This window comes from Eptesicus fuscus, chromosome 22, assembly GCF_027574615.1.
Source record: "Eptesicus fuscus isolate TK198812 chromosome 22, DD_ASM_mEF_20220401, whole genome shotgun sequence".
NCBI classification, from domain to species: domain Eukaryota; kingdom Metazoa; phylum Chordata; class Mammalia; order Chiroptera; family Vespertilionidae; genus Eptesicus; species Eptesicus fuscus.
Window position 1 is genome coordinate 38,891,269 of NC_072494.1, and position 10,936 is coordinate 38,902,204.

The 10,936-nt window shown below is 49.8% G+C and overlaps 1 protein-coding gene across 1 annotated transcript; it reads right to left on the reverse strand.

The window, feature by feature from the left end:
* Positions 1 to 5,495: 5,495 nt before the first annotated feature.
* On the reverse strand, positions 5,496 to 9,333 carry CD1D (CD1d molecule). The gene is made up of 6 exons (XM_028127884.2): positions 9,273 to 9,333; positions 8,686 to 9,003; positions 8,120 to 8,398; positions 7,345 to 7,623; positions 6,269 to 6,365; positions 5,496 to 6,158 (listed from the first exon to the last, which is right to left on the reverse strand). Exons 1-6 carry the CDS (start codon positions 9,331 to 9,333, stop codon positions 6,137 to 6,139), a joined length of 1,056 nt encoding a protein of 351 aa, XP_027983685.2. The 3' UTR covers positions 5,496 to 6,136.
* Between the last annotated feature and the right edge of the window lie 1,603 nt (positions 9,334 to 10,936).

The window sequence follows — 10,936 nt, forward strand, 5'->3', positions numbered from 1 at the left end:
CTCTTGTTACCTTCATTATCTTGAAATCTCTTTTGTCAGATATAATGTGGCTACACATGCTTCACCCTCTTTTCTGTGGATATTATTTGCTTGGAGGAACATTTCCACCCTTTCATTTTGAATCTACCTTTGTCCTTGCTGTCTCTTGAAGGCAGCATATGGTTGGGTTTTGTTTTTTGATCCAATCTGCTACCTTGTGACTTTTTATTAGTGAATTCAGTTCATTTACATTTAGGGCTATTATCGATGTCTGAGGATTTACTATATCCACTTTATCCATATTTTTTGGTAACTCTGTGCCTCCATTGGTTCTTTTCTTTTGTTTCTGTCTGTTGTTTTTATTTGGTGGTATTCCATATTTCTTCCCTCTGTTCCCTCTTTTTTAAATCTATGTGTTTCAGTTTTGGGGTTTTTCTGTGTGGTTACCATTAGGTTTATGAAAAATAGCTTGCATATAAACAGGAGTTTTGTGGGGGGGGGGGGTTAGTACATCTGATCTCCATCCTCATTTGTCAATTCAGACCTTTACCCTCTCCCCTTTTATGTTTTTGTTGTCACAAATTATCCTTGTTTTTGATGTAAGTTTTTTGGTGATTTTACTCATAGTGTTGTGACCTTTTGCTCTTTGTTTTCGGTAAAATAACCCCCTTGAGTATTTCCTGCAAAGGAAGTTTTCTGGTGATAAATTCCTTCAGCTTCTGTATATCTATGAAGGTCTATTTCTCCTTCATATTATCAGGATAACTGATGGATATATTATTCTAGGCTGGTAATTTCTCTCCTTCAGTTGTTTGAATATTTGGTTCTACTCTCTTCTGGATTATAGAGTTTCTGTTGAGAAGTTGGATGATAATTGATGAGCTTTTCTTTGTTTTGTTTTGTTTTTTTTAATATATTTTTATTGATTTTTTACAGAGAGCAAAGGAGAGGGATAGAGTTAGAAATATCAAGAGAGAAACATTGATCAGCTGCCTCCTGCACACTCCCCACTGGGAATGTGCCCACAACCAAGGTGCATGCCCTTGACCGGAATTGAACCTGGGACCCTTCAGTCTGCAGGCCGATGCTCTATCCACTGAGCCAAACCAGTTAGGGCTGAGCTTTCCTTTGTAGGTCATTCCTTCTTTTCCCTGGCAACTTTTAGAATTTTTTTCTCTGTCATTAACTTTTTATAGTTTTAATACAACATGTCTTAGAGAGGGCCTATTTGGATTAAGGTAACTACATATTCTGTTTGCTTCTTGGATTTGAGGATCTAGTCCTTTCCATTGGTTTGGGAAGTTCTCTTCCACCATTTGTTTGAATAGGCTCCCATTCCTTTCTTTTCCTCATCTTCTGGTATGCCTATTATTCTTTTATTGCTTTTTCTGATGGAGTCAGATAGTTCTCATAGAGCACTTTTATATTTTTTATGCTTAGGTCTCTCTCTTCTTCCCTGTGTTATTTCTAGACTAGAGGCCTGATGCATGAGATTTGTGCAAGGGCCTTGGCCCCGGCCTCTGCCGCCTCTGCTGCGGCCCCTGCCTGCTGCGGCTGTGTCCAGAAGGAAGGACGTCTGGAAGGACGTCTGGTCTAATTGGCATATTATGCTTTTATTATTATAGATTCCTATCTTTGATATCACTAATTCTTTCCTCCACCTGGTCACTTCTATTTCCTATGCTCAGTAGCTTATTGCTGATCTCCTTAACTGAGTGATTCATCCCAAGAATTTCTGTTTGGTTCTTTTTTAAAGTTTTAATCTCTTTGGTAAAGTGATTTGTGTTCTGAGTGAATCAAGTTGCCTGTCTGTATTTTCTCTCATCTCATTGAGTATTTTCAGAACTGCAATCTTGAATTCTGTCATTTATATCACATACTTCCATGTATTCCAGTTGGCTTTCTGAAGGTTTTTTATTTTCTTTCTGAACTGCCTCACTAACTTGGTTATTCATGCTACTTGGCGGGCTGGGCTCCCTCTCTGTCTGGGCAGCTAAGTATTGACACTTCTTGAGCAGATTTCTATGAAGAGATATTTCTATTATTTTCCAGTAGGTGGCACTGAATCACAAGTTTTTTAGTTCTGTGAAATTCCCAAGCTGACCTCTGCCGCTGCCTTCAGTATGGCTGCAAAGTTGGGGGGTGAAGTTTGTTTTTCCCTCGGACCTCCACAGGGCCACCCCCAATGCGTCCCAACCAGGGATCAGTCACAGAGATATATAACAATTCTGCATAGTAGTTCTCAGGTTTGCAGAGAATGTGCTCCACATCCCAGCACCAAGGGCAAGAGCAGACAATTTTGGGGAGTCTAAGTGACAGCAGGGCTCTGTGGCTCCATTTCTTAGTTTGGAACACCATCCTTGGAAGAACCTCTGCACTTTGTCCTTGCCCAAGCCTTTCAGTATCTACAGTTTGCACCACTCACTCCATAAGGAGTGCCCTCCTGAGATTCTCTGCACCTCACACCAAAGGAAGAGCACCAGCTACAGCCAGCTTCCTCCCCTCTCTCGGCCAAGCTGCAGAGCTGCATCCATGGCTTCTTAGCTCTCCTCCTTCTTGCCCCCCCCCCCCTGCTTCTATGTTCCCGTGTGCCCACCTTTAGTTACTTCAATGCATGGATCTCGCAGACATGCCTGTGTTTTGAGCTGGGAGTCCTTTGTTGAGTGATAGTTGATCAACTTGTTGAAATTTCATGGGGAGAAACCAAGGGGATCTATCCATTATGTCAAGAGGGCTGCCCCAGCTGGTTTGGGTTGGTGGATAGAGCGTCGGCCTGCAGACTGAAGGGTCCCAGGTTTGATTCTGGTCAAGGGCATATGCCTGGGTTGCAGGCTCAATCCCCAGTAGGGGGTGTGCAGGAGGCATCCAGTCAATGATTCTCTCTCATCATTGATGTTTCTATCTCTTTCTCCCTCTCCCTTCCTCTCTGAAGTCTTATATATATATACACACACACATATATGTACATATATACATATATACATGTATATACATATATGCATATGTATATATGTGTATACACACATACACACACTAGAGGCTCAGTGCATGAAATTCATGCACTGGGGGAGGGGGGTGGTCCCTCAGCACGGCCTGCGCCCTCTCACAGTCCGGGACCCCTCGGGGATGTCCGGGACCCGCTGCTCCTTAGCACTGCCATGGAGGCAGGAGAGGCTCCCACCACAGCCACTGTACTTGCAAGCTGGTGATAAATTCCTCCCACCATAGCTGCTGTACTATCAGAAGGAGGGATGCCAGTACTGCTGTGAGCCCGGCTTCTGGCTGAGCAGCGCTCCCCGCTGTGGGAGCACACTGACCACCAGGGGGCAGCTCCTGCATTGAGCGTCAGTCCCCTGGTGGTCAGTGTGCATCATAGCAACCGGTCATATTCTGGTCATTCCATATAATGGTCACTTAGGCTTTTAATATATATGTATATATATATATATATATATATATATATATATATATATATGTGTGTGTGTGTGTGTGTGTGTGTGTGTATGTGTGTATGTATATGTATAAAATTTTTTAAGAGGGCTATGACAAGGTCCTTGCCAGGCTTAGGCTGCAAAGTCAACCAAGTGTCCATGAGCTCTGGGCACATGGCTGAGGCACCATGACAAAACACAGTATGACCTGCCATGCAGTAGCTGGTAACTACAGGAGAGCCCTTCTTCCTGCAGTGTCTCTCCAGGGCCCTCTACTGTACAAGCTTAACATCGTGCTGACTTTAAAGGAGAAATAATGAGGAATTCCATCCATTACCACTGAGCACATAAGGATGAATTTAGAACTTACAGCAATAAATTTGAGTGCAGTAAAGTGACTAACAGCACAGCACTCAAAGAGGAACATGATATTCGTACATAGAATATTAACATATTTTAAAATGAATTTTCTGAGGTGATAGGAACTACTTGAAAAAAGAAGACAAAATTTTCTGGAGAGATATACGTTTACTTCCCAAATAAATCAAAATTGCTTAAAAACGAACCAGAGCCGCTGTCAATTCAGGCGGAAGCATTTCCAAAAAGATTTCCGGAGAGCCTGAGAATGTGAAAGCCCGGTGGGATACGTTCGCAAACTTGACGCTGCGTGAGGAAGCGAAGCTGAATCGCGTCTCCCAAGGGCAGTGTGGTACCAGAAACAACAGGTCACACATTGCTGAAGGCATCATAGCTTGCCACACATTTCACACATTTGCCTATGAGACAGCAAGTCTATGGGGAAATCCGTCTTTGTCCATTTGGGCTGCTATAACAAAGTAACACAGGCTGGGTGGCTTATAAGCAATAGAAATGTATTCTTCACAGGTTGGAGGCTGGGGAGTCCAATATCAAGAGGCCTGAAGACTCAGGGTGTGATGAGGGTCTACTTCCCGCATCCTCGGTGGCATCTTCTGCTGTGTCCTCACACGGTGAAGGGGTGAGGGGGCCTCTTGTCTGACAGCACCACTTCCATTTGAGAGCTCAGACCTCATGATGTAATCACCTCCCAGAGGCCCCCCTTCTCATACCCGTCACCTCGGTTATTGGATTTCTAACAAATGAATCGGGGCGTACACAAACATTTAATCAGTACTGTAATCAAGACAGACATGATTAACCCCAATGGGCACAGGAGGAAACTGAGTCAAAGGCTAGAACTCCAGTCTCCTGATCCAGTGCACTTGCTGGTTCACTTACCCACCTCTCTACGTTCTGCTCCAAATTCCCCTTCGTCCATGAAGCCTTCCTTGACTAACCCCAAGCCAATATTTTCACTAAGCATTCCGAGAAATTTGTTGCACAGCATTACACAGGACTAAGAACAGTGGTTCTCTAACTTTAGCTGAGGGCATTGCCTGCGGGCTTGTTAACACACAGACCGAGGGGCCCCACTCCCAAGGTTTCTCATTCAGTAGTTCTGGGGTGGAGCCCAAAATAACTCGTAAGTTCCCAGGTGATGCCGAGGCCGCTGGTCAGGAAACCACAATTTGGGAACTGCTGGTTTAGAAGCCAGCAGGTTCTTCACCCACATTCTAGGTTTGACCTGCAAGTCCAGCATAGAAGATGCCAAATCTTAATTTGCTCAAGCAAAGACTCTTCAAAAGGGGAGCCTCTCTTTTCCTGGATGTTCAGAGCCGTGGAGTGCTAGAGGCGACTTTCCTGAGAGCCAACAGATCATTTTTACTTGACCTTTTCGTTTTTTGGCTCCAGAAAGGTCTGCTGTTCCTCTAAGCTTCCTGCTCCCTCCTGTCTAAGATCAGAGAAGACAGCTAGACCGGCATCACTACGCCTCAGGCCTGCCCAGGTATGCTCAGCCCTTCTGTGCATTGTCTCACTTAGGAGCTAGAAGGAAGAGCGCCTGTTTGGGGGTCTTTTCATGACTGCCTCTTCCAATCTGAATAAAATGGCTGCCCATTGGCGAGAAATATCCCTCCCCAGAGTAATTTTTTTCTATATCATACACATACACTAGGATTTCTCCTCTTTTAATCAAGTTACATAAGTAAAAGCTTGAGATACCTCTGTTCCTTTGACCTAACTTTCTTTTTAAAGATAAAAATATCCCTTTATAAATCCAAATTCACAATAGAAATGATGTCCTCAAACTGCCAATGTGACATTCACCACAGCTTTCCTAAAAGATACAAACTGAAAGCCCCCCAAGTTGTTCTTAACTAGCAGAGGTGTATTTGGGGTTCCACACCCTGAATTGTGTAAAAGTTTGAGTCAATATTTTAACATCAGGTACGTTCACATGAAAATCCAGACTTCCGCTTTTCTTGAAAAATGTAGGTCACAGCCAACCCAGGGTCTGACTTTCCGTTTGACAACAAGCAGCTGGACCTGCTTCCCCTGAACAGGACAAGTGCTTTCCAGGTCTCTGCAGACTCCAGCGTTTCAACAAAGGCCACGGGAGCCCTCGCGTCGGCCCTTCTCTGCTCGTCCCTGGTAGGCATCTGAGTTTGCAGCTCTGTTTTTAAGAACCACCTGAGCTTATAAACAGGCAGTATGCTTAAATTCTCTGAAAGTATCAAGGGGGCATGATGAGAGCTGGCTTGTGATTGTTCTCTGCTTCTTCGAGGTACCTCTCTTTCACCCTCAGCTCCTGGGTACCGAAGTCCTGGGAACTTGAGGTCCTGAGTTGCAGGCAGGTGTGGCGAGGACAGTCACAGGATGTCTTGATAAGATCTGTGAGAGAATAGCAAGGGAGGGACCATTAAGAAAAGTGCAAGAGGGAATGGGAGGAAGAGGAAATGGGGAGAAAGGCTGAGGAAAGGAGATGGGAAAAGAAGACTTACCTGCGCTTCTTAAGCCAGAAGGCTACGCCTCCGCCTATCAGAAGGAGGGATGCCAGCACCGCTGTGACGATCAAGCCCACCGGCGCATGACTCCCCTCTGCTTCAGGAACACAGGAATTTCTCAGCCCGGATTCCTCCCTAGCTCAAGCCCCCTGGTCTTAGCACAGGTGAGGATGCCAGGTGCTTATTTCCTCTCCCATTTAAAGTTGCCACTTCTGGCCCAGCCAGTGTGGCTCAGTGGTTGATCATCAACCTATGAACCAGGAGGTCACGGTTCGATTCCCGGTCAGGGCACATGCCTGTGTTTCGGGCTTGATCCCCAGTGTGGGGTGTGCAGGAGGCAGCTGATCAATGATTCTCTCTCATTATTGATGCTTCTATCTCTCTCTCTCCCTTCCTCTCTGAAATCAATATATACATGTTTTTTAATAAAAAATAAAGTGGCCACTTCTATTCCCCTGAAGTTTGGAGGGCCCAGCTTTTCTCGGGGCCTGGGCATCCGTAATTCAGTCCATTTCAGCTTATATAGCACAGCATACAGGGGAAGGGCAGTAATTCCTCAGCGAGGCAGTCCTGAGGCTACGCCCAGCTTTCCTCTTTCTAACAATGCGGCTGTGGGCAGTTAACTTGACCTAGCTGAGCCTCAGTTTCTCATCTATAAAGTGAGAATAATAGTTGCTTCAGAGGAGAGGTGATTGGGTGGCATGCGGAGTGCTCAGCCCGCGCACAGGAAGCAGCCGGCGAACCGCAGCTACCTGTGTACCCTGCCTTCTCCTGCTCCGGCCCCCCTCCTGAGGAAGAAATCTTCCTGGGATTCTTCCTGTGCCACCTACTTCTGAAACTGGGCGTATTTTAGTCCCATTTTTCTTGCATATGGAACATCCTGCCTCAGTGCTTTCTGAGCTGAGATCTTTGTTCCCCTCTGTCCTGCACCCGGGGTCCCCTCCTTTCTCCGTCCTGGTGGGGGCCTCGTCTCTGAAACCCCTCAGTCCTGCCTCAGTCCACTCCCACCCTCCCCTGTCCCTCCCTCTGTGCTTCAGAACCACATCCCCTCCCAGCGGGGCCCCAGTGCTCACCCCAGTAGAGGACGATGTCCTGGCCTCCGAGGCTGCTGTGCCTCACTCGGCAGGTCAGGCCAGCTGCCTCCCCCGCCGCCACGTCCAGGGTCACTCGGAGATACCACGTCCCGTCAGCACTGGGCAGGACGTCCCCCTGCTGAGTGCCCGGCTGCTCCTGCTCACCTCGCATCCACCGCACCCACACAGGTTCTGGGTAGAATCCTGAGACGTGGCACACCAGCAGCAGCCGGCCAGGACCAGGAGGGGGGCCGCTGGACAGCCAGGCCTCGGGCTTCACTGTATCCAACAAGGGAATGGGGCATCTGCGTTAGAGGCTCCGGCCTCGTGGCTGACTCAGGCAGCCCCAGTTCCACCGCAGGAAATGAAGGCTCCCGTCCCTTCATCCATTTGTGTTCCCTTCTCCCTGACCCAGTCTCCTGGAAACGTCCCTGTCTGCACTCCCAGAGCGCCCTGTAACTTATCGACGTTTCAGCTGTAGCGTATCTAAGTTTCAAACACTGCTCTCCTTGGTAGTGTCTTCCCATCCGCCCCCTCACGCGAAGGTCCTGTTGGACCCCAGTGTGTATGTAACTGAATTCACAGAACCCAAAGGTTGCTCAGTGATCACTGGTGGCATGAATACTAGTAAATGCCCTCATCCTGAGCCATCCCCTCCTGGGCCTTTCTCTTCCGAGGCTCAAATGAATGTAAACCCTAGAATGGAAAACCCAGCTGGAGCCCCACAGAGGAGGCTTGGGGGAGTTGGGGGATAGGGGGGGGAGCGCAGGCTGACCTTGCTTCTCCAGCTCCTGCTGCCCTAGCTCAAGGAGGCCTGTGACAAACTGGGGGCAAATGTCATTGAGGAGCCACTGGATTGTGTCCCTGGTCTCATGGTCCTTGTTGAGCATGTTGCTGATGGTCTCGGCCCAAGGTGGGGCACCGGGGGCGGGCACCCAGGAAGTTCCCTGGAAACTCAATATATCGCTTCCTTGAAATGCTGTGTGGAAGAAGACTTCTGGGGGGGCTCCAGGGTGCACCTCACACCCAGCGGACACCTGGACCTCCAAGGGATCTGAGGAGAGGAACGGACAGAGATCACACGGTTTAACGGGTGGGAACAAAGGAAGAAGACAATGACGTGAGGGTTATTACACCCAACGTTCCGGGAAATGAGAGTGGGGGACCCAGAGCAGGAGGAACGAGGGGTATTTGGGGGAGTCGGAGGCTGGGTCCTTCCTGGCAGAAGTGGAGATGAGAACATCCCAGCCGGTGAGGCCAGAGCCCCAGAGCCTCCCAGCTGGGCCTCTGCCTCTGCTGTCTCCCCGGGGCCGGCTGCCCGGGACCCCTCCCTCCGCTCACAGTCCAGGTGCAGCGTTTTGGCGAATGCCCGTATGTCCCTGGTGAAGCTGCTCCGATACACCCTGAACAGCTGCTGCTGCTGCGCCCACTCATGGTCGCTGAAGGTGCCGTGGGACCAGGGCTTCAGGAAGCGGATGTCCGAGCCGTTCCTCCAAGAGTGGGTCTGCAGCGCCCCCAGCCAGGCGGAGCCGTCGGTGCGCGTCCAGCTGCCGTTGGCGAAGGACGAGATCTGGAGGCCGCGGAGGCGGGCGCTGCTCGGAGGCGCGGGCAGAACGTGGGGACCGGAGGGGCGCAGCGGGCGGCCGGGAGAGCGCAGAGCTTAAGGAGAAGGAAGGAAGAACACAGACAAAACTGATGGACTTGGGCAGGAGGGGGGATGTCGGCCAGCTCCCCCGCACCCAGCACCCCGCACCCCGCACCCCTGGAGCCGCGAGCAGGGAGCGCCAAGTTCGCGGGCCAGGTCGCGGCTTACAGGTTCCGAATCGCAGGCATCTCCACCCGCCCCCAGCACGCGTCGCCCCCGTTCCCAGCCCAGCTCCCTCTCGCTGTCTCCCACACCCATGCCCAGGCATCCTGGCTCCACTCACCCTCAGAACTTGCCCAAATCTGGGGGAGACCCCAGAGCAGCAGAACCGGCAGGCACTCCATGTCGCAGGGCTCCGAGCTCTGGCTCAGACCGCCGGCCCCTCCCCCGCCACGCGGCCGGCGCTGAGCCCTGGGCCGCGGCACGTGGACGCGGTAGCGGGCAGTTTCCACGCCCCGACAGGACAGGACTCCCACCCTGGCTTAGGGTTTGCTTCCCGCCCCGTCTAGGCACCCCTTCCTCACCGGCCAGAGCTTCTGCTCACCGTGAGCTGCCTGAGCTGCAAAGAGCTGTCGTCGGGGCTCGAGGAGCCCTGAAACCACCCCTCCAGTCTTTTTCACAACCAGCTTGTCTTACCTACTTAAGCTTTAAAAACAAGACATCAAGTTGGATCTATGGCATAACTCCAACCGTGCTAAAAATGCAAAGACAAAAAGTAGGAGGAAAGGCTGTGACTTAGCAGTGGATTCCTCTAGGAGGAAAGACTGGGGGTGGTTTTATTTTGTTCTACATTTTTTGTCTCAAACTTTCTGTATAAGTATCACATCTATAATAACAAAAGCATAATATGCTAATTAGAACGGACGTCCTTCCCACGTCCTTCCTTCCAGACAAAGCTGCAGTGGGCAGAAGCCCCTGGCCCTGCGGGGAGGGAGGGGAGCGGGGGGGGGGGGGGGGGGGGGGCAAGGCCCTTGCACAAATTTCGTGCATTGGACCTCTAGTCTATAATAAAATGCAAACACTAAAACTAATTTTCTCAGTTGTACATTGAGCGTATAGGACTGGGTTGGCTCAGATTTTTTAGAGTGCATTTTTTTTCTTTATTTTTCTTGTTGACACTATGACAGATGTCCCCCCCCCCCCCTTTGCCCACCTCCACCCAGCCCCTACCCCCTTCCCTCTGGCCACCACCACACTGTTGTCTGTGTCCATGGGTTATGCATACATGTTCTTTAACTAATCCCTTTGCTTTCTTTCATCCAGTTCTGCCCTCCCCGTACCCCTCCAACAGTTCTCAGGCTGTTCCCTGTATCCATGCCTCTGTTTCTATTTTGTCAGTTTATTAGATGAGATCATATGGTATTTGTCTTTCTCTGACTGGCTTATTTCACTTAGTATAATAATCTCCAGGTTCATCCATGCTCTCACAAAAGGTAAGACTTTTCTTTTTTACAGCCGCACAGTATTCCATTATGCAAATGTACCAGAGCTTTTTTATCCACTCATCTACTAATGGGCACTTAAGCTGTTTCCAGATCTTGGCTATTGTAAATAATGTTGCTATGAACACATGGGTACATATATCCCTTTATTATTAACTAGAGGCCTGGCGCACAAAATTCGTGCATGGGAGGGGGGTGTTCCTCAGCCTGGCTGCACCCTCTCCAATCTGGGACCCCTCGGGGGATGTCTGATTGCCAGTTTAGGCCAGATCCCAAACCGGCAGTTGGACATCCCTCTCACAATCTGGGACTGCTAGCTCCTAACTGCGCACCTGCCTGCCTATCTGATTGCCCCTAACTGCCTCTGCCTGCTGGCCTGATCACCCCTAATGGCTCCCCTGCCGGCCTGATCACCCCCAACTGCCTTCCCCCCCACCCCCCCCCCCCCCCCCGCTGGCCTGATCGTCCCCTAACTGCTTGCTCCAGCCTGATCGCCCCTAACCAC

Excerpts from the sequence above, each read along its gene's own strand:
- CD1D (XM_028127884.2), bottom strand. The coding sequence starts at position 9,333 with ATGGAGTGCCTGCCGGTTCTGCTGCTCTGGGGTCTCCCCCAGATTTGG. Across the intron at positions 9,004-9,272 it reads GATTTGGGCAAGTTCTGAGG|CTCTGCGCTCTCCCGGCCGC; the intron begins GTGAGTGGAGCC and ends CTTCTCCTTAAG. Across the intron at positions 7,624-8,119 it reads GCAGGAGCTGGAGAAGCAAG|TGAAGCCCGAGGCCTGGCTG; the intron begins GTCAGCCTGCGC and ends TGTTGGATACAG.